This window comes from Colletotrichum orchidophilum (genome assembly GCF_001831195.1).
Source record: "Colletotrichum orchidophilum strain IMI 309357 chromosome Unknown Scaffold_77.1, whole genome shotgun sequence".
Classification (NCBI taxonomy): domain Eukaryota; kingdom Fungi; phylum Ascomycota; class Sordariomycetes; order Glomerellales; family Glomerellaceae; genus Colletotrichum; species Colletotrichum orchidophilum.
In genome coordinates, this window is record NW_019173033.1 from 215,908 (window position 1) to 239,499 (window position 23,592).

Below are 23,592 nucleotides of genomic sequence, written 5' to 3' on the forward strand. Positions count from 1 at the left end.
ATGCGCTCCGGCGAAATAATAGACGCAACTAATCAAGCGAGACTCATCTGAGCCAACGGGTAGGACGAGACATCGCGAGCCCCCGCACTGAGCCTGGCAGTATGGTGTACTACTCGCTTCAGGAACAGGTAATCTTGTTTCGAGGTACACGGGTGGCTACATGGTACGAGCTGTCGAATATCGGCCTTTACGACTACGTCTGGTTACGTTTGGGTTCAGCACTAGGGGACGGGTAACGAGCAAGACTCGGTGCAAACACCTCAAAATTCCGCCGAAGATACCAATCTAGTCTCGCCGACCAGTGGCTGTCTGGTGCGTCACCGGTAGAGTTCTTTAGTAAGTACAACCACCTCGGGATAACGTCCCGTTTCTGTGACCTCCAACATGTCACGCTGTGCTTGGTGATTTGCGAGTGGATGTCACGATGCGTTCCCTTCGGTGATATCCCACGCAGGAACAGATTCAGATTAGAATGGAGGGGGGGCCAGTGATGCGAAGCCTCCGCAACAGTATTGGCTTTCCATGTTGGGCGAAGGCGTTTCCGACAGAGCACCAGACGAGTAGGTCACTCCTCTGCTCGTTTCACAGGCGTTGAGGTATGGCTACGATCTGTTCGATGACCTCGAGCCGATCACCATACAGCGAACTCGCATCTGTACGGTGCGTCGGACTCAGTCCGGAGAGTAGCAAATCGCCTATTCGAGTGTGCCTCTCCCGTGACTACCCTTGGGTACGTTAGGCTGCGTCTTTCTTCCCAAGTTCCTGACATCGCGAATAATGAAGCCTAATGGAGGAGAGATCGCTTCTTTCCAGACTTCTCACCAACCCGGACATAAGATGCCATGGAGATTTTGACTACCTCTCTTTGGCCCGCTTCGATACTCGTTTGCAGTCCATTGAGGTGAGAGGTTCCCTTCCATGACAAGAAGTAAATAATCCGTGTGTTGGGAACTGCCTTCCAAGGTAAAGTAGACCCAAATCGGGCGAAGGACGTACGATAGGAGCCGTCGTGAACAGAGGAAGGAGAGGCACGTGTAAGCCAATGGATGGTGGTGCCTTCCCAACATGACACCTTCATCTGAGAAGTCGTGACCTCCTGCTATAACTGTGCCTTCCCCTGCTTCTGATGCCTGCACACAGCTTTTTCCCCTCGTTTTCCCACCTCGGTCTTTTTTCCCCCTCTCCTCCTCCCCTTCCCCCTCCTTCTTTTCTTCTCCTGCACCCATCCCCAGTCGTCACTCGAATACGAGTGAGTCGGCCTTCGTTCGTTCACTTCAGCTCGCAGCAGCAGAGATTTTTGTTTATTTGATTACTTCTAACCCCAGCGACTCACAAGGTACGACATTCAAGATTCTACTGTATCCCTTGCACTAGAAAATCTTGTACTGTTGTACTGATACCGCCTCAGAAGGAACTCCAAACATGCGAGCCTCGTCTCTCACAGTCGACCTCGCGTCGATATGCGCGTTGCTGGCCCTCACTGCAGGCGTAGCAGCCACTGCACATGCCAATGATTTTGAGCAGCAAGACAAGGCTGAGTCCAAAGCCGCTGCCCTCAAAGTTGAGCATCGGGCGAGGAGCCCTCAGGGTCCCAACGTCTTCATCAGCAGCTACGACTATGGATACACTTACCCGCCGCTTCCCCCTCCCACCACTTATGGCGACCAGCCGTCATCGACTGAGACTTTCCCTACCACAAATAACTATGGTCAGTTGTATGATTCCCTCTGTTGCTGCTGCTATACTGACAGGCTCAGCGTCTTCCACTAACGTCGGTTCGGCCGCTGGCGATACCAGCACATCTGGCGTCTCTGGCCCTGCTTCCCCTAGCTCCACTGCTTCTAACGGAGCTACTGCCACTCCCTCCGATACTGTCGTCACGTATCCCCCGAGTTCTGATATTTCTTCACCTACTGCGTCTTCAAATGTGACTAGCACTATCGTATCATTGAATTCATCCAGTGTCGTCCCCTCGATTGTCTCGTCCTCGGTTTTGACGGAATCGACTCTATGGCCGCCAGCCAATACTTCGACCAAAGCCGCAACAGCAAGCGTGTCATCCGCTCCGGCAACTTCGTTGAGCGTCAACCAGACAACCTCTTCAGAGACTTTATCTGGTACGCTTGCTTCTGTGTCCGAGGTCAACAATGGCACTGCTATATCTGCGACTGCTCCAGCATCGGCGTCTCCCACGCTCTCGCTACCTTTCACTTTGTTCAATTCATCGTCCCAGGTACTAACTGCCACCGGTGCTCCCGCTTCATCTTCTTTGAATACATCCTCGTCGATAACATCTCTTTTCGTATCTTCCAACCAAGCTCCTACGCTGACTCAACCCGTGGAGACTCCGTGGCCCACGCTCTGGAATTCGACCGCCCTTCCCACTTCCGTGACCAGCTCGCAGAACTACCCACCCAACTCGTCCTCATCAACGTTGACTTCCATAGGCCCCTCGAAGCCCGCAAGTTCGATCACCGTAGCCCCTTCCATCATCACTCTCAGCTCCAATGGAACCGTCCGCATATCGACTCTCTCGCAGACCCTTCAAGCAACTGCCGGTTGGAACAGTACACAATCAAGTGCTCTGGTGACCGACAGCCAGACTAAATTTGGTACAGGTGTGTTAACGAGCAGATCAACAAGCTCTCAAGTCCCGATCTCGTCAACTTGGAACAGCAATGCTACGGCCACAACTCTCAACAACTCGAGTAAGCCAACACCATTCCCAACCAAATCGACTACCTCTCGTAGCGCAGTGAGCAGCCTAGTAAGCGTGGTATCGAGTTCTGGTTTCAAATCATCAACCAAACCGTCAGCGACATCTTGGAACGCATCTGGCATACCGCCGTCTACCAAATCAGCCTCGCAAACACGGGTACCATTTCCGCTGCCAAACTCGACCATTATAATGTCCAATGAAGGCACGGTCTTTATCTCGACCGTATTTGGCACAGGATCTGAGGTTCTACCCACGGCCGGGACTTCAAGTCCCGGATCATCAAGTTCATACAATTCGTCAAGCCCGACTGGAAACTGGACTTCCCCCCCCGTAATCACCGTGATCCTGCCCACGTCGACGCTTGTCATCTCAGGAACTGGGTCCGTCATCCGAACAAGTATCGCTGTCACTGTCGCGCCTTGGTTCCCAGCCAATTCGACAGTGTTACCAAGCGGTACCCTTGGCTCTGTTAGTGAAGCAAGCCCATCATCTTTCCCGTCCGGGACGGGTGCATTTCCCTCGGCTGCCAATAGCTCTAGCGCAATAGCTCCATATCCTGCATCCAACACTACTTCTCTTAGACTATCGACGGGCGGTTCGAGCAGTCTAGTGTCAGGTACTCCAATCCCTATTTCCTCCAACGGAACACGTCTCACGGCTCCTTGGAACTCAAGCATGACCATGACTCCAACAAAGGGCTCCCCAGGGCTCTCCACGGCGGGTACGGTAGTCATTACATCGGTATGGAATGCCACAAGCATGACTGCTACAATTTCATCCATTCCCCAATTACCAAATTCGACATTGACCGCTAGTGCTAATGCCACTTGGACGTCAACAAGCCATTCTGGGGGCCCAGTAACCTCCAATAGGACTTCGATCCCGGCAGGAGCTTCTGCCACGATACCTCCATGGCCAGTCTCCAACTCCACATCATCAGTATGGGTAACAGGCACAGCAAGGCCTCCATCATCAGCAACCGCTGGCACCTCAAAAACCGACTCTTCCGTCGTCGGTCCAGTCTCGCCACCCTGGCCGACGTTTAATTCCACCCAGGTATCTCTTACTGGCACCGTTTCGATCCCTGTGATCACTTCGTCGGCAAGTAGTGTAGCAAACATGACCAGGTCAGCTTCGGCATCGTTCCCTTGGATCAACTCAACAACTTTCGGGCCTTCAGGCGGTAGCCCAACAGCTTCAGTCATCACCGTGAGCGGAGTGAACACAATCACTCTGCGGCCAACCGGGATGACTCTCAGTCTAACGGCGTCCTCGAGCACCAATGGAACGGCTTTACAGACATTTACAGCCAACACTACTCACAGTCTCACATCTTCAATGATTTCGCTGCCTCCCTTTCCCACATCGAATTCAACTCAATCCCCCTGGCCCACAGCAGCAAACGCCTCTAGCATTCCGTCTTCTACGGTGTATTCAGGAACTGTAGCTTCAAAGTACACGTCCATCGGAAATGGTCTGCCCCCATTTCCAACAACGAACTCGACCCCACCTCCAGCGGCAACGGCAACGATCAACGGCACCGTCATTCTCTCTGGCAGTGGTGCTACAATGATTTCGACCGGCGTCACCGGCCTGCCCTCTTCCTCCCATGCGCCACCTTTCCCCGTGACAAACTCGACCGCGCTGCCCGGACCTACAGGCAGTGGCACTGGGATATCATATCCTGCTTCGGGAACCGTGTTTCAAACATCTGAGCCTCCAGAAACATCCAACAGTATTCCTTCTACCATCAGACCGCCACCATTCCCAACAGGGAACGGCACTGCTATTCCAAGGCCAACTTGGATTTCTGGTTCCGCATCGGGACTCCCCATCTCTACTTTTACGACCACTAGGGGAAACAGCAGTATTACCGAGACACTCAGCAACGTTCCTTCTTCGGGTTTGTCGCCACCCTTCCCGACCTTCAACAGTACCACGGCCCCGGGTGCCACCGGCACCTCTGCTGGGACAAGAAACAGCGTCACTTGGCCCGGCACAGGCGGTCCTTTCGGCGCTCCTACCGATTCGAGTTCAACATGGGGCCAATGGCCAAACTCAACAGCTTCAAGTGCGTTGTCCGCCACAGGTATCCCGACAGGTCCTTCTGGCACTCCTTCGTCTCCTCCGCAAAACGTGACGGCCACAACAACAAACGGTACGGCCTTCTCAACGGGCTTCCCGCCTATTACCCTCAGTTCGCCTTCGTCTCTGCCTCCATTCAGCAACTCGACCACCATCTCTGAAGTAATCTCGACGCCTCATGTCACCTGGACTGCGTCAGGAACAGTCTTCTCTTCTGTGTCTATATTACCTGTACCTACGCTCTCGCATTTCAACTCATCTACTTCTGGAATTTCTTCTGGAATTTCTTCCGGAATCGCATCGCCCTCTGCGCCCTCTACCAGCTATTTTTCTTCCCCTGGCGCCCCGGCATCTCTGACCGAGTCTGCGCAACCAGCAGTCACCAATTCCACTGGCCTTCCACCTGGAACTTCATGGCCTTGCCATACCGTCACCAGCACGAATGGCACCATCACTCAGGTCGTCACCACAAGTGTTCTCATCACCTCCGCCACGGCGAGCGCTGATCCAACCTGGGCATACCCACCATCCTCTTTGAACAACACAACGTACCCTCCCAGGCCTTCCTGCACTTCCAAGTGGCAAAACATCACGATAGCATCGTCGGCTGGACTAACAAGTACATGGACGTCTTCAGTCCAGACCGATCGTCAGTCGACCCCTCCCCAAATTAGCCTGTCATCATTTTAACAACACCACAGGAACCTGGATATCTGTAAACCCTGCCACGACCTTTGTCACATCAACGACAAGCCGCTTGAGTAATCCCAGCAAGGACAGCGGTGCCATACCCGATACCAGCTTCTCTGTAGCCGGCACGCCCACCACGACCATCTCGAACGCCCCTCTTCCTTCAAGCCCAGCTTATCCATGGGGAGGTCTCGGCCCTATTTTCCGACACAACAGTGCAACTGACCCGGTTGACGATGAAAACGGGTCACCCGACGGGCCAGTGGTCCAGGAGAGGAGCGGTATCTGGTGGGCTCGATGGAAGAAACACATGGATCGGCTCGCACCTCGTCATCGAGCAAGGGATCGGGCTGCCTAGGTTTCATGTGCAAGTGAAGATATCACCGTCCTAGAGATCTGGAATTTCCCGTCAATTCAACAACTTGCTTCAACAACTCGCTGGAGGGAACCATTTGCTTCTCAACCCCGGGGTGACGATTCCCTAGTTTGCTCCTATCCTGATCTGATTTGAACCACGTCCATTGATGGACTGGTGGCACAACAAGTACCAATACTATGAGACTCCATTGTACTGCAACCCGACGGATTGGCGTGCCTGAGTTATTTCCTAGATAGAGTAATGAAAACAAAAAGGTTTCTCGATGAACTGATGAATGATTTTCTCGTGATGAACGCCCTTTGCCCTTCCCCACCGTTGTCCAATGATGCCCAAGCAGCACGCTGCGCAACGCCGTGAACCATATGCAAAATGGTACCCATCCAACCCGCCAGCCCTGGAGTCTATCCTCATCACCTATTCGACGCGACAACGCCCCCAATGAGGAGACGATAGGCTACTGTATACCTGCCGGTGGCTTCGAGTCTCCCCTTTTCGCCTCGGCCGGCTTCCGCCCATAAACAACGTATCTAGGGTAGCAAGTCAACATGCGCCCCTCTTGGCAATTGCTCCGCTGTCATCGATCTCAAACTTACAAGGGAATGTAGGCATGCGCCTTATGGCTCCGCAACGTCTTCCTCACCGTCGCGCAAAAAAGCAGCGTCTCCTCCCTGCTCCATCGCAGATTCCTCGTCGCGAGCCCGAGCGTGAGCCCCTCGAGTCCGTGGTCGAGATTACAGTGCGTCCAGGCCCCCAAGGTCTTGAAGTGCGGGTCGCGCGGCCACGCGTTGACGGGCCACTTGAACTGTTCCTCGACGATGTCGACGAAGCCCGCGTTGCGCATGAGGTCCTTGTAGATGGGGGCTTTATCCATGTGGCGGCCCGTCACGCGGCCGCCCCTGAGAAAGAGGTCCGAGAGCTTGTGGACGGGGTTCTCTTCGGTTAGGCTGCCATCGTCGCAGCGGTAGGGGAGGCTTAGGTCTTGCATTTCGAGATAGCCGCCTGGTTCGAGGTTTCTGGGTGGTGAAGAGGTGAGTGTTAGGGTAGTCACTGGCATGAAGGCTCGTGTGACGATGAACGTAGAATGAGAAGGAGGGAGAGGGGAGGGGGGATGGGAGAAAAAGAAAAAAGGGGGAAAATGAGACACACTCGAATGCTTGGTTTACAAAGTCTTGATAGTCTTTTAGACTCCCTGCTAGCATGCGGACAAAGACGAAATCGAAAGGCTGAGACCAAGTCCAGTCCTGCTCCAGGTCGTCCAGCTCCCAAGTCAAGTTCGGAGGCGTCCTATCATTCCAGCGTCAGTGAACGTGAAGGGGGTGAATGTTCTCCACGACGATTGTATCTCACCACTTAGGCTGAATATTGCTCAGATCTACACCAATGACCTAGGGTGAGCGTGCGATTAGTAACTATCGCCCGGGTCCCAAAGAATCTCATAAACCAACTTTGGCTTCGGGGTGTGCGTCCGCTGTAATTTCACCCCGTCAGTCTCATCGCTCTGAGGAAAGGAGAGTCAGCAGGAGGAGTTGGGCTCACCGTAATCCATCGCCCAGATTCCGGTGCCCGTGCCGGCGTCTAGCACGCGCTTTGCTTTTTGTGACCCTTTGGGGCATAGGCAGAGCTTGTCGCCTAATGTCACAGTCCACATAAGGTGCTGGAAATCTGGTGAGAGATGCAATGAGCTTCGGCTCTTCCTAATCCACATGGAGAAGAGAAGAATTCAAACCAAGGCGTTCCTGCTCGACAATATCGTTGGGAAACGGGTACTCTATGTGAAAAATATGTTAGCCAGGCAGGGGACTGGTAAGCCGGGACTCAAAGGACATCTTACTCCCGGAACTCATTGCGTGATACGTCCTGCCATTCTCCTCCAGCACTGTCAACATGCTCGGGGTAGGCGAATCGGTACTACCATTGCGGAGCTGTGGAACGTCGTCAAGTCAGTTTCTCGCTTCATCTTTTGGGAAGCGTCATTGGGGCATCTCGAGGCGCATCTTTGGTGAGCTCCCATTGCGCGGGATGTGACGTGAAACGCAGACACGTAATTGAACATGAGAGGTACAGTGTGGGGGGTGCATTGGAACACACACCTCCGAGATTGCCGAGTCCGAATCAAAAGTATCGGGTTCCTGGGGAAGAAAAAGCAAACAGTCAGTACGATACCGCAAACGAAGCTTGAAAAATTTCTCTAGAGATCTTACCAGAGGTTGCCCAGTGGCAGCCATATCTCTTCAGTCTGGAATTCTTCTTGATCGATGTGGATGTTTGAAGGATGGTAGATTGATCAACACCCCCCGGTTTGGGTTCGGGGAATCCAAAGGTGGATAAAGGTTCCCAGGATGGTGAGGGTATGGGGAAGGGCCCAGGGGGGAAAAGGGACGAGAGTCAGTCGGAGCTTAATCCGATGGCACTTGCACACACATCAATCACACCGGCGGCACCTTACGATTACATCTCTTGTCCGTAATTACTCTATAGAGAATCCCAACCCCAACCTTGAAGGTGAAGAAGCAGTGGTCCATTTTCTTGGCGGCAGGCACATGTCGCACTCGAGCACCTCCGTGAACCGGGTACCTTTGCGGGATCTACTTTACCTTATCTTACCGTCGGCGTCTACGGGAAACTCCAATCCAGACTACGGAGGACCTGAATAGTCAATACCATACGTCGCTTCAAGCCGCCACCTGAAGAGAAAGCTCGGACGTCGTCGTAAACTTTGAGTTTTGATGATCATGCAGGGACCTGGAAATGCCCAGATTGATTCGTCGGTGTTCCGGAAAGGGGTGGGAAGTGACGGACAACATTTGTCAATTCAGAACTATTCCGCTCTATCCGCGAATTTACTCACTCGTCCGTGCCCTTTTTTTTCTTATATTTCTTTTTCCCCTTCACTCTGGTTTATGAATAATATTCATGGTGTCTTTGTGATTGCGCTTTCATGACTCGGATTAGGTTTGATTAACCAATCTGTTATGTTGTATTATCTCGTCGTTTGATAGGGCACGTATCCACGTGGCCCCGGCAGCTCGACGCTGCGTTCTTTGTAAGCGAGCTCGGAGTGCGGCGACGTTCGCGGGAATCCTACGCCGCTGCCGGAGCCTGGCCACTTGAAGCGGGTCCCGACTCGGAGCTTAGAGCCGATTAGAGCTGACGGGGACTTGGGCCTTTGGTGGATGGTAACCAGAGGCGGGAGGAAAGCTTGGGAAGAATACATAATGTATCAAGGCTGGAGAGACTGCTAGGATCTCTTACTCTTATTCTAGGAAATTATTCAAAAGGGGAATGAATGGACCATGGCCCAGTTTGCTTGAGAGGTGCACTGTTGCAATGCGAAGTTGGTGTCACTGTTGGTTTCCCATCTCGACATTTATTTACGATGCTAGATCCCCGCCATTCTGAGCTTCTGAGAACATTGGACACTTCCCATCATTTCTTCTACAGCTGAACTGCATTAATACATCACCCTTCCTCAGGTAGAACTTTTGCAGATTAAGCTCATGGCACAACAAACCCTCGCAGAGCCACGGCTATGAAAAGGCAACTACAATTCGCTCTGACCAGGTAGGTAATCGGCAGCGAGACATCACTAAACTTTGCGAATAACCTTTCACAGCCTCGCAATCACTCCCGTAATCATGATCCCCCAATTCCCTCCCCGAAGATAATCCCGGCCGGAGTGAGTGCCGAAGAGGCCGCTTGTACACCCGCCCACCCATCGCAAGTCCCGAGCCAGGACCCGGGCGGGCGCTCGGGCCTCTATTTACTTACCCCTCCACTCTCGACCTCACCACCTCCCGCGGGCCGCGACAGCTTGCGGGGGGCGGGGCAGCGCTATAACCCTGCATAACGATCCCCCTTGTGAGGTCAGAGACTCGGACTGGATGTCATGGGGGCGACGTAAGATCGGTAGCCGGGGAGATGGAGGTGGGAAGGGGGAGAAAGGTTCCCGACTGCTCGGTCTCCACGACTTACAATTTGCTGACACATGCCTACCTTTCCGTGCGATTAAACCTAGGACTTAAAGACTTGCTCCGTAAATCCGTTGTCTCTTGACTACGGGTTTACCGCATAACGGCTTAGGTGTCACCCGTCGACGGCAGCGCGAAGCTCACAAAGACTACCCGTACCGCAGGTTATACACAGCCCATTCGGAGGTTGGTGATTACAGAGCATTACATAAAGAGGACCCCCTCCCTCTGAAGAACGACATCACTTCCAGGTAAATCCGGGGTCCTATTAAAGGCAGACGAGGCGAACCAACGCAGTACCTCAATCGGGCAAGCAAAAAGCGGTTTCAAAGAATATATTGCCCCCAACTGGATCACGCATAGTTAGCAAGCAACAATGGCCCAAAACACACCAGAACTCCTGGATCTCACGATCAATAACATCACACCCAACACGATCCGCATCAATTCCCAAAGCGACAATGCGCGGCTCAAGTACCTCATGGAACGGCTGGTCACTCACCTGCACGACTTTGCGCGGGAGACGCGGCTGAGCACCGACGAATGGATGGCGGCGCTGAATTTCCTCGTCGGCTGCGGACAAATTAGCAGCGACGTGCGGCATGTAAGTCGCGCCTGATGCGAAGACGGCGTCGGGCCTTGGAACTGTGACGAACGAAGCTGACCGCAACCTGACCAGGAATTCATTCTCCTCTCCGACATTCTAGGCCTCTCCTTGCTCATCGACAGCATCAACCACCCCAAGCCGGCCGACTCGACAGAAGGCTCCGTCCTGGGACCCTTCCATACACACGATGCGCCGACTTTGGAGAACGGGGCCAATATGTCTGGAGATCCGGAGGGCGAACCGCTGCTGGTCGTGTGCAGGATCAAGGACCGGCAGGGCAACCCCATCTCCGGGGTCAAGATTGACATCTGGGAGACGGATAGCAGTGGCCACTACGATGTGCAGCACGAGGGGAGGACAGGAGCGAGCGAGCGCTGCGTCATGATCTCGGATAAAGAGGGCCGCTTTTTCTTCCAGGGAATCAAGCCCGTGAGCTACCCAATCCCCCACGATGGGCCGGTCGGAAAGTTGCTGCAGCTGTTAGGGCGTCATTGCTGGCGGCCAGCGCATCTGCACTTTATGTTCCAGAAGGAAGGCTGGGACCACTTGATCACGTAGGTTTCTTCCTTCCGCCATGATCTTTTTTCCTTCTCGTCGCAGGAGTGAGCCCTCCCCCAAAAGCGCCCCGTTCCGATGCGGAGGACAAGGGTTGGGTGAGATGGATCGTGGGTCTGGCTGACGCAATCACTTAGCGCGCTCTATATCCGGGGAGACCCATATGAGAAATCGGATGCGGTGTTTGGCGTCAAGACGAGCCTCGTGGTCGACCTCGACAAGGTGGACAAGGCGACGGCGGAGGAGTACAGCGTCAAGGAGGGCAGTTGGTTCCTGGAGCAGGACTTTGTGCTCGTCTCGGAGAAGGAGACGCAGGAGCTGCGGGACCGGAACGCCATCGAAGCCTTGGGGAAGCTAGGTCTGACGCATCTGAAGCTCGTCGACCATTTACCGGTGCCAGAGCTGGACTGATGACTGATGGAACTGTATTGAAAATTGAAAGTCTTATCTTTTCCATTCCGTGACTCCAGAGTCGAGTGATTCGCGCACGATGAAATCAAAGCTATAGATGCTCTACTATGCCAACCTGAAAGATTCTGTTCATCAGATTGTGTTGGTGGACAGGGACAGGCTAGTCAGCTTCCAGTGACGCATCGTGGAGCCGCATCCGGAGACTGGTAGGGCTGGGCTGGGCGCCGAAAGCGGGAGCACCGGTGATCTCCACAGCCTGTGCCGGCTGGCATCAGATGGCCGCTCGAGGCGCGAGGTCTGGAAGTTGGCGTCGATGCAGACGCCGCAGACGCAGGGAGGAAGGATTTCTCGTGCAGACGAAACAAATAGCAATGTGCCTCACTTGGGCTACCACTCTTTCCAGGTGGGTTCCTTATCAGATGATTGCCCATGTCTCAGTCCAAGGGACGTGGTTGAAGGAGGTAGTTGGTGCTGACAAGAGACCTCTGGCAGCTGTATCAAGGAAGCTCCGGTGGCGCCGACGTCCTGGCAGAGGCCTCGCCGGGGCTGTACTTGGGGGCCGGGTAGCGCAAAGTGCCGAGATACGAGCTGCGGAGGGCATCCACAGATTGTTTGGGCATCCCGCCGACTAAACCGCATATAGCCAGGGGACAATCATGGGGTCGCAATGACGGCGCGACTCGACAAGTCCAGCCACAACTGGGTGTGGGCCGTGCTGGTGTGATTGTGCCGAGTGTGACACCCAACCACGTACATAGTAGGGTAACCTTCGTCTTGTGCAGGACTCGGACCGGTTTGTCAGTCACTACGTGCTCACTGCGAGGACTGACTTTGGGATGAAGGGAGCAGGGGGAGTAACCCATCGAGCTGTGCGAGGTGACGAGAAGGAGGATGTCCAACGACTGGGCTACCAGTACGGTGTGAAGTACGGTACGATGAATCCCTACCTAGGTCAGAAACTGGATAATCAGAGACTTCCCGGTCCCATTGCCTTATCTCTCCCATCGGGCGCTGTCAGCGGTTCACGCGATTCCGTCTTCCACTGGCTCAGGCTCTCAGCCAGGCACAAGAAACAGCGAGTGGCCCGTGCATTGTTGCCCCTCGTGTCTTCCGGCTTGCTCATGCTAAGGGGTACGTCGCTACATACGGGCGGGCAGATAAGGTAAGGTAGGCAGGTACCTGGCTGCAGCGCCCTCTGCGACTCTGTTCAGTGCCCTCCCGAATCCGTCATTCCTCCCAAGTTACTCACCTTGCGGCCTACCCGCCTGCCCGCCCTAACATCAGTCATTGATCTGCAGGCCCGTCTACCCCCTCTAAATCTTCCGACGTATATATTCAGCCCAGCGATCTCCTTTTCTACCACCTACACCACTTCACCACCATTAAACAAATACATCAACAACAACGACAGATCACCGCTAAAACAACCGTTGTCCCCGCATTCTTCGCATCAGCAACTCAGCGACTTGAACAACAGTTACAGCGAGACCGCCCTCCAAGCCGTCCGTCGCTAACCCTCCGACACACGTCACCCAAACCGTTTCCCAAAGTCACCCCCGAACAGACGAGTTTATGTCAATTGAAAATCTCAAGTCCTACGGTACGTCACTGCTACATTCGTCTCTCCTCCATTTACGACAATCGCCGCCCTGTTCCTTCCACTCCCTCGGGACGCTGTCCTTCTGGAGATCGGAACACGTCGCACTCGACCTCCTGACCGCCCCGATTTTCCATCACCAAAACACTGACTATATTCGTGCTTTAGACCCCTTCGCCGAAGCCGACGAAGACACCGGCGAGACCAAACAGTCTCAAAACTATATCCATATTCGGATTCAACGTACGTCGCGAATCTCCGATCCTCGCTGTCAAGATACACAATTGCCGCACGTCCCGACACTGCGTTGCTAGGCCCGACGACATCAAACCAATATACAATACAACTACTAACAAACGGCTTGTAGAACGCAATGGACGAAAGACTTTGACCACCGTTCAGGGTCTCCCGAAGAAATTCGACCAGAAGAAAATTCTCAAGGTCATCAAGAAGCAATTTGGTACGATTTACCCCGCTCCAACCCCGACCTCGAAAGCCGGCTAATATCCTTCTGTCTAGCTTGCAATGGCACCATCGTAGCTGACAGCGAGATGGGCGAGGTCATCCAGCTCCAAGGTGATCAGCGCAAGGTCGTGCAAGAGTTCCTCATCAACACCAAGGAGGGACTCGGATTGGATTCCAAGACCATCAAGGTCCACGGTTTCTAAGCACGCCGCAAGTCGCCACCGTTCCTACCAACCTTGGCCAAACTGGCTATGGTTGACGTCCGGGCCTGAGGATGATAAGGGGGCATAGCAGCCTCCCGCCTTCCGACGCCGCTCAGTGCCGGCTCCCTATGTGACGTAGTAGGACGGTATACCTACCACCGACGGAAGAGGTTATCGGTGGAGGTTTAGGGCGACTTGCGTCAGCTTCGACGCATGACGAGACGGTTAGATTTCGAGCATCTCAAAAGGCACCGCCTTACTCCTATTGACAGTTTGGTCGGTCCAGAGATATAGTCTATGAAAATAAACAACTTGTCGCAAGTGTCTCTTTTCATGCTTGTGAAATGGTCTGTGAAAAGGAGCTGCCTTTTCTTTTCTTTTGTGAATTGGTAAGGGTTGTGCCACGGGCATTCCCCCATTCTCAAAATGTTTATCAACCCAGAGTTGCTTGCCATCTCACGAGTCAGGGACACGTTGCTGATCGTACGGGAGTCGACTTTTAAACTCCCAAATCTTTGTCTTGCTTTGAGACTTTGCGTAGGCAAGATGAAGATTTTCCACTTAATCTCCCCATCCAAACTGAACACTTGCGTAGCTACCTCACTGATCCGATTTCAACCACGATTTCTCATCATAGCTCAAACCAAGGCGACATGGGGACAGGGAACCATTCGTATTGCAGCATAATTGGCACTTGGGGTATCTATGTTTCTCAAAGCACATGTCTGCACACACATCACTGTTCAACAAGCTCGTTATCCCTCCCTGTCGCTCAGCGCTACCGTTCCCCGTAGCTCACGGGGACCGTCTCCTAATCCGAGTTCCCACCTCCCCCGGTTCTCGCCATTAAGTAGCCAGAATATTCTATTTCGATCGTGCGCCTCTTCTTACAACTCATTATGCGAAGGCGAGTACGAAGGCAGGATAGCCTCGCCGGTGAGACGTTCAAATTGCTGCAGCAGGAACCTGGCCAGGGACTCAAAGGGTTTCTCGGGATAGTCTGAGCCGTTATAGTGGAGGTGGGCAAGGAGGGAAATCATGCTGATGAAGCTGGCAATGGAGAAGATGTTGATAGAGGTGGAGGTTTCTTTTTGGATGTTTATGCTTCGTTGGGTTATGTGGTATGCTATTGTGAGGGTCTGCTTTCCTTGTGCGCGAGCGGGCGACGGGTGTTAGTTGGTGTTGAGCTTGGGGTTTTGGGGCGAGGGGTGTATAGTGACAGGCGGGATGAGGGGTAGGAAATGTTTGGACTGACCGTGGCTATGGTGACCCAGCCTGGGAGAAGGAGTCTTGGGTCCTCGAAGCCGCCGGAGAATGTGAGGATTCGTTCGGTGAGGAAAGCGTTTGTGGAGTTGATCGTCAGAAGGCGGATGATTGTCGCTTGCGGGGTGTAGTTGATGAGCCTGTTGGGTGTTAGACGGGCCCGCTGTGGAATAGAAACCGGAAAAGGGAAGGGGATATTTCAACTGACCATCGTGACATCAAGCAGTCTATAAAAAAGAAGGAGAGGTACGCGGAAGCTCCGCACTAATACGAGGTCCAAGTTAGCGGTTTATCTCGTCCTTTTATCGCCAACACGACGGCACCACAACCACAAAGAACGCGGAGAAGAGCAATAATCCCACATACCCACATGAGCCCCAGTGACATCTCGGTCCACGGGAATGGGATCTCGGGGTGTCCGGGGGGCCAATTGGGCGGGGGGCACGTGCTGCCCGCGAACCCGCCGCCAACCACACCGCCGACGCCGACTCCAGAGGCGGCGGCGGCAGCGGCATCAATGGCCTTCTTGCCCCCCGGGACGGCAACGGGTATGATTTGGACGAGGAGAGTCAGGGCGGGCTGCAGAGCCCAGAAGATTGCCGGGCCGATGGAGAGGAGGCGGCAGGCGAAGAGCCAGGGCCGCCATGGTTTCGGGACATTGAGGACGACGGCGATGCGGGGTTCGAGAAGGGAGGATGAGACGAGGTCCGGGTTGTAGGGAGGCGGCAGGCCGGAGGCGGTGTCGTCTGTATCCGCGTTTACGTGCGGCGGCGGCGCCGGAGGGAGGGCGGTCGGAGCGCCGTTCGTAGGAATCGGGGTGCCGTTTGTGCGGTAGTGCTGGTGCTGGTGCTGTAGGTGGTGATTTGAGACGGCGCGCGCGAGGGGGGCCATCTAAGCTCGGTGAGGCGGTGGTGTTGCGGCGGATTGCGCTGCCATTGATGGAGGGGATTCGGATGCGGTGGTCTGCAGAGGCGGCGGCGACGGCGGCATGGAGTTTGGAGGGCTGTCGAAGGAGGGAAGGGCCAGATCGAAAGTGAAAGACAGGGTGTGGCAGATGAGGAGGGGGTAAGTGAGAAGCTATTGAGAGATGGTCGGTTGGTCGTAGAGTCCGGTGGGCGTCTAGGCCCTTGAGGACCTTGAACCCCGAGGTAGGTAAGGTTGTCGAGTAGGTAGTATAGTGTAGCAGCAGAGCGGGTTTCTGGAAGTTTGGAAGAAGCAAGGTCCGGTCAAGAACTACCTAGTGGCTGACCAAAAGGGAACTCCGACGTACTTGTGCTTCCAAGATTGTCTCGGCGTCGTGGTCCAGTACTTGAGATTGGGCTGTGATGCGGCTCTTCTCCCTCTTTCCTTGTCTTTTTTTGGACAGATATGTTCCAAGGAACAGAGACCACCCAAAAGTTGGAGGCGGCCGGGGGTTAGAAGAGGGGATGCCGACGTGATGGAGCGTGAGTGAGAGGGACCCTTTTGGGGGTTATTTGGAGTCTCGAAGGATGAGGACGAGGACGACGTGGGGGCAAAGCCAGGTAGGTACCTTTGGTCGCGTGCCGCAATAGCGTCGACGAGTCTCAATTGCGGAGAGTGTGTGTGCGTGGGATTCCAAAATCGCCGAATCAAGTTGGTCTGGATGATGAGCTATTGGCTAAGGTTATAGACTAGATAAAAAAAAAAGAGTTTGGATTAATTGATTTTCCAAAAGAAGGTGAAGCTTGCATCTTCCTACCTTCCAGATTCGCTACCTCACATTATCTTGATTGCTAATTACGTCGTCTCTGAGCAGGTACCTTATTAGTCGGGCTTCCCTTGTGGATGCGAATTGAGACAATGACAGCAGGGTCCTGCCCGACCATGGGTAAGGTACGTAAACGTAGCGTAAGGTACGAATACCTCTCTCTCCCTCATTGCGGAGTCCGACACACATCATCTACGGATACCACAACCCTGCGGCGTCGTCATTTTTGGAAGCGACAATCCACTCTACGTGGCTTGATGATTGACAAGGTCGTGATTGGTGCAGTCGAGGTTCAGCGGAGGAAAGAGCTCCAGCCACAGTGTGGCTACCTTAGATAACCCGACCTGCGTCTACATGGCAATGATATGGTCCGTGCCCTCCGACCGAATTGCGGATCCCAAGACGAAAAATGTCCCCCGAAAGCTTGGACCACCCTTTTTTCCAATTGGATTTTTTGGTTGCCGAAGGTCGTGAGAGAGAGAGCTCCCCGGTAAGGACGACCAGTTCGGAATCAGACCATTCCCAGAGTCTACCCTCTCCTTGACTCCGGCGCTAGCCAACTTCTCCGAGACGACCGCGAACCACGCACGAAAGAAACGAGACGAGATCGACCAACCCGTTGCGCGCCATGTACCGATCCGCGAGGCCGCTGCTCGGCCTCGGCAGCGCCGCCATGCGCCCGCAGCAGACCTTCACCAGAGTCCTTCCCGCGACCAAGAGGATAGCAGCGGCGCCTACGATGACGGTGACGGCGACGAGGGGGTACGCGAGCAAGGGCAGCGCGGCGGACCTGCGCATGAGCTCGCGCCTGAACAAGCAGGCTTCCCAGGGGGATGGCGGGTACTCCGCCAGCGAGATTGAAAAGTCCATGGCCATGGCACACATTATGCTCCCAGGTGCGTAACCGGCGTTAAGAGAGGCTTGCTGAACATATGCCCCTGTTCTATGGAAGAATGGAGGAAAATGAAGGGGGGGAAACAGAGAGGAAGGTAGGACAGGTCGCTAACACGGAACCAAAAACAGGAACATTTGTCGCCCTACCCTTCTCCCAGCTCGAAAAGACCCCCAAGGCCATATGGGAATACACCTTTGCCCGCCTCAAGCAGCGCGCCCAGGACTTTCTCACCGTCTTTGGCGCCAAAGTCTCCTCCATGCCGACCTGGACCACCAGACCGCGGTGCAAGCTGAACCGCGTCAAGCTCGTCCCCGAGGCCAAAGCCCTGCACCGCCGCCTCGGCGAGGCCATGGCCGCCGGCGACAAGGACACCCTCCGCGAAATTTGCACCCCGGCCCTCTTCCAGACCCTCTCGGCCGCCGTCTCGCGCCGCAAGACGACCGAGAGGCTGACGTGGGAGCTGCTGCGGTACGACGGCCGCCCGCGGGTCGTGAGCCACAAGGTTGCCATGATGCCGCCGCTGGGCCGCGCGCCCATTGTGCAGCAGGTCGTTGTCGCCATCTCGAGCTCGCAGAAGCTGGGGAAAGTCGACAGGACGACTGGCAAGCCTGTCAAGGGCGGGCTGCGGGTGCAGAAGCAGACCGAGTACTTTGTCATGAGCAGGCAGTTCGACCCCAAGACGTGGGCGCCAAAGAAGTGGCTGGTATGGGGCAACACCAGTGCCACGACGATGGAGGACTGGGAGTTGGAAAAGAAGGGCATGGCGGATATGGAGAGGAAGGACTTTGCCAAGAGACGGGGGACTCGTCTGTGAGCGGACACTGTTGTGTGCTGTCGCTCATAGTAACGACAGGCGGTGGCGAAGGCGAATGTGTGCATGAGGAGTAAAACCAAACATGTAATGAGTGTATTATATGTGTCTGATTAACTGGCTAAAGAATAAGCCTGATTGCATAGGAGCAAAAAGACTCTCCGACCACCAAATACAAGAATCAAAATCTCCCCCCTTCTTCCCCCCCTTTCCGTGGGTATCTAGCCCCCTCTCCATATTTTGATGTAGGTTGTTGTGCAAGTGTTAAGCAGCGTTTTGATAAAACACCACTTTAATCACTTGTGCTTTGCTTGCTCCAAAGAGCAGGCCAAGTTTCAAGGTCAAGGTCTTACCTTTCAGAAGAACTTGCCGGCGGGCTTGATGGCCTCGACCTCAGAGTTAGCCTCGTACTCGTCCCTCTCAACGAAGTGAGGGACGCCATCAGCCTCGGGGGTGAACCCGGGCCCAACAGGACGATCAAGCGCGTCGAAGCGGCGGCCGCTCTTCTTGGCCAGGACATACTGGAAAGCCAGACGGCACCCCAGCGCGCCGAAGCCCCAGAGGAAACTACCGACGGGGGCGGCGACAAAGGCGCCAAAGACGCTCCAGTCGTTGGCGTACAGGCCCTCGGAGATGATGAGGAGGTTCGCGGCCTTTTGCGCGTCGCCGTCATAGAAGACGAGGCCGAAGAGGAAGACGGTCAGGATGCCGCCCAATCCGCCGGCGACAACCTCGAAGCCGCGCCACCAGTAGAAGCGGTCCACCAATCCAAGGACGAGGACGGGAATCACGGAGGCGGAGACGAGGTCCGAGATGAGGTAGATCTGCAAGACGGAGGGGGCCTTGAGGGCGATGACGACGGTGGGGAAGATGATGAGCACGACGGCGCCGCGGATCCACCAGATGTTGAGGCGGTTGCGGAAGAGGTCGTTGGAGGCGGAGGAGACCATGGAGGACTGCAGGCTGTCAAAGGCGGCGGTGGAGAGGGTGCAGACCATGACGAGGACGATGCCGACGACCCAGGCGGGGAGCTGCTGGAGGAGGAGGAAGAATGCTACGGAGCCGTTTTCGGCGATTTGGTCTAGCGGTAGGGCGCCCGACCAGGCGGCGACGAGGCCGGTGACGCCGACCATTGTGAGGATGCAGAGGATGATGACGACGGCGATGGAGACGCCGACGCGGAGGTCTTTGTCGGTTTTGGAGGCAAAGGTGCGGAGCCAGAAGCCCGAGAGAAAAAAGTCGTTTGTGAGGATGCAGATGGGGAGGATGTAGAGGAGCTGCCAGCCGAGGAGGGTGGGCTTGAGCAGGCCCGAGGGCTCGATTAAAGAGGTGTCAATGTCGGTTTTGACGCCCATCGTGATGGCGACGATGATGATGAGGCCGATAACCATTGCGCCCTGGATGTTGTCCGTCACAAAGGAGATGCGGAAACCGCCGAGGGCTGGGGAAGCGTTGGTCAGGGTCCCGCCATGCTTGAGCTTGGATAGATGCCCTGGTTTCTAGGACTGGGACTTACAGGTGTAGATGGTGGTGACGACGCACTGCACAATCATGACGGGCAGCCCGTCCAGGTTCGTGAGGGCGTTGACGACCTGCCCGATGGCGGACAGCTCGGCGACCATGTAGAGGAACAAGGTGACGAGGGTCATGAAGCTGAGGTAGAGCATGGCGACTGTGCCATAGCGCTGCCTCGTCCAGGCCGTGAGCACGAAGCCCTCGGGGGTCTTGCGGCGGATGACGGGGCCCAGGACGGCGAAGATGAGGAGCGGGAGCGAGGACGCGAGGGCGTAGACCAGGACGCCCTGGACGCCGGTGATGGTGGCCAGCTCCGGGTAGGAGAAGAGGATGCCGGAGCCGAGGGCTTGGGGGGCGTGTTAGTATTTCACAAGCGAAGTAGACGGGGAAGGGAAAGGGAGGGGGAGAGATGTTCGGAGCGGCAGCACGTTTCCCACGCAAGCATTAACTTGATCGAGTAATTACGGTGCAATCTCAGCTTCATTTCCGCAAGAATCGCGGCATCTCCTCCGTCCTGTGTCGCTTTTCCCCTCTCAGAGGAAACGAACGGGAAAGAGGGTGGATGCGCGGCGACTGCTTCAAATCCGCGCCCGTAGTGAGCCGCATCCCCGATGATCCCATCCCCCATCCCCCTTTTTTTCTGATAACACCTGAAGAAGGGGGGAAAGGGTTTCCACGGAAAATTCTGGCCAGACCGGAGGTTGTTGTACGCCTCGGTGGCCAGAAGGTTAGGAGTGTTGTCTTCCCCCGTTCAGAAGATGAGATCAGATAAAGGGAGGTGGGGGGGAAAGGGAGTCGAGGAGTTGTTGATCTTTTGTTGGGTTACGAACCTGCCTGTCAGTCTCGTTTGGATGCGTCACCCTGATCTTTCGTCTCACGATTACTCTAACCGTGGGGAGGACGGGATGGAGAAGTCGGTCATCTCATGGCGTCTGTTCCATCTGAGCCATGCATTTTACTGGCCGCATGGCGTGGTTCGTGGAACTTTTCTCGCGTAGTCTTTGCTGTTTTCCGTGCCGTGTTCTGCCGCTCTTTTTTTCTCAAAGAAGAGCTAATCGGACTAAGAAGCGCAGTGGTTGGACCGCCCGCGTCTTCTTCACTCACCAGAGGCGATGAAGTTGAGGGCCAAGGGGAAGGCTGTGGGGAGGGTTTGGTGTTAGTTTGCAGCGCACGGGTTTTTGGTTTTCGAATGAGAGGAGAGAGTGCTCATGTAAATCGGAGATGAGAGCGCAGAGTTGCGGCCGCGGTCAGAAACAAAAGGCTCAGCCTCGCCCCGCATCAACACTCTCCTTCTCTCTCACTCTCACTCATCATGAGAGGGGAAAAGGTTCCTGACCCGTCTGAGTTCTGTTTCCAGACAGGAATTCTCCCTTAGACTGATTGCGGAACTTCCACGCAATTGCAGTACCGGTGATCCTGTACACGGGGTTCCCCCGAAAAAGTCAGCATTGAATGCTCTTTAATTGTGAAGGAAAGCAACAATGATCGAGGGAGTTGAGATGGAAGAGTTGCGCGAAGTTCATACAGGAAGACTCCATAAGTCACGTAGATGAGGGCGTTGGACGCCGCGAAGGAGGGTTGACCCATGGTTGCAGCTTTGGGGCGATTGGCGATTTCAAAAATCTATTCAACGAGGAGTGAAGTTTTCAGTGTTGACGGTGCGCCAAAGATGCGATAAAATCTCAATTTAAGTCAACGTCGTGAGAGAGGTGAGAGGGGGACGATGTTACAAAGGTTACAAAGGCCGTGGCGTGAGAGGAAGCGAGATTTGCGCGCAAAACAATGTAACGACCAGGGGAAAAAACTCCTCTCACTCGGCGAATTAGATAGTGACATGGCTAGACCCGGATGAGCCTGGTTTGGCATTGGCTAACCACCAACTCGGGGCACCTTATTCTTTGACGGGATTAGCTGATGGTCTGCGAAGGAGTGGATATTTCGCTCCGTGGGTGGGGGTGTTAAAGGAAAGTAGCAGCGATCAAGTGGCCGACTGCGGTGGCGGACCATTCAGAGCTGTCTGTCCCGGGAGTGGGCACCGTGTTACCGATGTAGAGGGGGCCCGAGGTGGTGGGGAGTCGTGCCGTTCTCTGCTGTGCAGACTCTCGAGTCGTAATTCTGGTTGAGTAACGAAGAGATACAAGGCCACCTCACTTGAAGATGATTTCCCCAAACCATGACAGAACTGTTGAACATGTCTGAGACGTTAAAAACTGTGATGTCGCCAATTCAGAGTACCCCATCTTCTTTGCTAGAGGCCGCGACATCTTAGGTAATCAACCGATAAGGTGGGTCCGTCGGACTAGGAAGGGAAGGGGCGCCGGGCCGCGCGTGACTGCCATGATGCCCGCGCGCCCGATCTTGGCCCCGTCCATCTTCCGACGTTCAATGATCGCATCACCTACATCGACGGACCCGGGACGTCGTATCAAATTGGCCGGCATTTTTCCAATTTTTAGGTGGATTTAAGCCGCCAAAGCCGTTCGGAACAAGTGGACCTCCGGACGATGTGAGATTGACAACGGTGCCAGGCGACCTGATCGACCTGATGCCCAGGTCGCCCTCGCCAAGGAACGTTCCGTTTCCAACATCCATCTAATTAGCCGTTGTCACGGGTACCCGAGTCTTGTCAATATTCATTGAGACCAGACCTTAGGAATTCCGTGGCTGGTTCTTCCGTCAGCTCTGGTTCAGTTCAAACGTCACTGCTGAACCAGGCATGCTACGTCTCCGCATCTCGAGGCCATGTGGAACACGGATCGTGGATCTTGGCACCTTGGATCGCGGCTCTCATGCCAGCATTTGTCTCACAAACTGAATACCCGTGTCATTTCGGGATTTGAGAGGATGAGAGGGTCTCAACCACTCGGTGTCCCTGAACCCCCTTCCCTCTTTTGCCATGCGACAGAAACCTCGTGCGTCCAGGCTTGTCAGAGTCGACCTTCACATGGAACGCCATGCGCTGTACCGTTCGATGCGGAACGCAGATGGTTCATGAGCCTTTTTCACGGGCTGTCATTTGTCAGTCGACTAAGCAGATTTCAGATCCTCTTCGGTTGCCACAGCTGACCACGCTAACCAGCCCCTCCAGATGGCCCAATGTCTGAGATCTGAGACTTGACATTTCTGATGAGGTGGCAAGGTCGATTCTCAATTCTAGTGCACCACGAAGCGGCATCAGGAGTACGCTGAGCCCAATGAGGCACTCGCCGGTGTGAAGCAAAAGCACGAACAGTCGACACACCGCGGTATTGCGGTACCCGTCTAAGCAGCATGCAAAATGCACCACGATATCTCAAGACGAGTGATATCCTATTCGTCATTATTGAGATCGGTTCAACCGACCATTACCGATAAAGTCTACCAAGGTGGAAAAATTACACTTTTGAAGATCCCGCTTCCAAAACTCCAAATGCAACCGCCATCGCAGGACAAAATCCAGTCCAACAAGTAAAAATCAAATGGGTATAAGGTGCGCCGCTCCCTGATGCTCTAATAAGCCATAGACGTACTTAGCCACACGACCCCGATGACCACCCCGTGAATACGTCTTGGGAGGATCCATCTCTCGCCCCGAACAATTTCTCGCCATTCGGAGGGCGTCTTTGGACAAAAGTACGTCGGTAGGAAATTGTTGTGGATGTTTCTCTCGTCCGCCCATCATAGTCGTTACGACGACGACGACGACACGACGACGACAAAC

General features: G+C 54.6%; 9 protein-coding genes across 9 annotated transcripts; 5 read left to right on the top strand and 4 right to left on the bottom strand.

Annotated features, from left to right (window-relative positions):
* Nucleotides 1-1,422: 1,422 nt before the first annotated feature.
* CORC01_08873 (uncharacterized protein) lies at nucleotides 1,423-2,607 on the top strand (the record flags this gene model as incomplete). Its single annotated transcript, XM_022620503.1, has 4 exons — nucleotides 1,423-1,708; nucleotides 1,752-1,881; nucleotides 2,022-2,117; nucleotides 2,178-2,607. 4 exons carry the CDS (start codon nucleotides 1,423-1,425, stop codon nucleotides 2,605-2,607), a joined length of 942 nt encoding a protein of 313 aa, XP_022473037.1.
* A 39-nt stretch (nucleotides 2,608-2,646) lies between these two features.
* Nucleotides 2,647-3,924, bottom strand: CORC01_08874 (uncharacterized protein; the record flags this gene model as incomplete). Its single annotated transcript, XM_022620504.1, has 1 exon — nucleotides 2,647-3,924. The coding sequence occupies one exon, from the start codon at nucleotides 3,922-3,924 to the stop codon at nucleotides 2,647-2,649; it is 1,278 nt and encodes a 425-aa protein (XP_022473038.1).
* A 43-nt stretch (nucleotides 3,925-3,967) lies between these two features.
* On the top strand, nucleotides 3,968-5,852 carry CORC01_08875 (uncharacterized protein; the record flags this gene model as incomplete). Its single annotated transcript, XM_022620505.1, has 2 exons — nucleotides 3,968-5,453; nucleotides 5,506-5,852. The coding sequence occupies 2 exons, from the start codon at nucleotides 3,968-3,970 to the stop codon at nucleotides 5,850-5,852; spliced, it is 1,833 nt and encodes a 610-aa protein (XP_022473039.1).
* A 475-nt stretch (nucleotides 5,853-6,327) lies between these two features.
* Nucleotides 6,328-8,098, bottom strand: CORC01_08876 (TAM domain methyltransferase; the record flags this gene model as incomplete). The annotated part of the gene is made up of 10 exons (XM_022620506.1): nucleotides 6,328-6,400; nucleotides 6,467-6,886; nucleotides 7,020-7,157; nucleotides 7,221-7,258; nucleotides 7,319-7,341; nucleotides 7,410-7,535; nucleotides 7,600-7,641; nucleotides 7,705-7,795; nucleotides 7,964-8,002; nucleotides 8,075-8,098. The coding sequence occupies 10 exons, from the start codon at nucleotides 8,096-8,098 to the stop codon at nucleotides 6,328-6,330; spliced, it is 1,014 nt and encodes a 337-aa protein (XP_022473040.1).
* A 2,119-nt stretch (nucleotides 8,099-10,217) lies between these two features.
* On the top strand, nucleotides 10,218-11,414 carry CORC01_08877 (dioxygenase; the record flags this gene model as incomplete). The annotated part of the gene is made up of 3 exons (XM_022620507.1): nucleotides 10,218-10,445; nucleotides 10,521-11,002; nucleotides 11,141-11,414. 3 exons carry the CDS (start codon nucleotides 10,218-10,220, stop codon nucleotides 11,412-11,414), a joined length of 984 nt encoding a protein of 327 aa, XP_022473041.1.
* Nucleotides 11,415-12,250: 836 nt separating this feature from the next.
* On the top strand, nucleotides 12,251-13,679 carry CORC01_08878 (eukaryotic translation initiation factor eIF-1; the record flags this gene model as incomplete). The annotated part of the gene is made up of 4 exons (XM_022620508.1): nucleotides 12,251-12,344; nucleotides 12,898-13,254; nucleotides 13,379-13,471; nucleotides 13,531-13,679. 4 exons carry the CDS (start codon nucleotides 12,251-12,253, stop codon nucleotides 13,677-13,679), a joined length of 693 nt encoding a protein of 230 aa, XP_022473042.1.
* An 887-nt stretch (nucleotides 13,680-14,566) lies between these two features.
* CORC01_08879 (uncharacterized protein) lies at nucleotides 14,567-15,833 on the bottom strand (the record flags this gene model as incomplete). Its single annotated transcript, XM_022620509.1, has 4 exons — nucleotides 14,567-14,818; nucleotides 14,935-15,082; nucleotides 15,151-15,206; nucleotides 15,309-15,833. 4 exons carry the CDS (start codon nucleotides 15,831-15,833, stop codon nucleotides 14,567-14,569), a joined length of 981 nt encoding a protein of 326 aa, XP_022473043.1.
* A 1,466-nt stretch (nucleotides 15,834-17,299) lies between these two features.
* Nucleotides 17,300-18,380, top strand: CORC01_08880 (uncharacterized protein; the record flags this gene model as incomplete). Its single annotated transcript, XM_022620510.1, has 2 exons — nucleotides 17,300-17,567; nucleotides 17,695-18,380. 2 exons carry the CDS (start codon nucleotides 17,300-17,302, stop codon nucleotides 18,378-18,380), a joined length of 954 nt encoding a protein of 317 aa, XP_022473044.1.
* A 353-nt stretch (nucleotides 18,381-18,733) lies between these two features.
* CORC01_08881 (uncharacterized protein) lies at nucleotides 18,734-21,479 on the bottom strand (the record flags this gene model as incomplete). The annotated part of the gene is made up of 5 exons (XM_022620511.1): nucleotides 18,734-19,818; nucleotides 19,894-20,238; nucleotides 20,997-21,029; nucleotides 21,229-21,308; nucleotides 21,418-21,479. 5 exons carry the CDS (start codon nucleotides 21,477-21,479, stop codon nucleotides 18,734-18,736), a joined length of 1,605 nt encoding a protein of 534 aa, XP_022473045.1.
* Nucleotides 21,480-23,592: the final 2,113 nt, after the last annotated feature.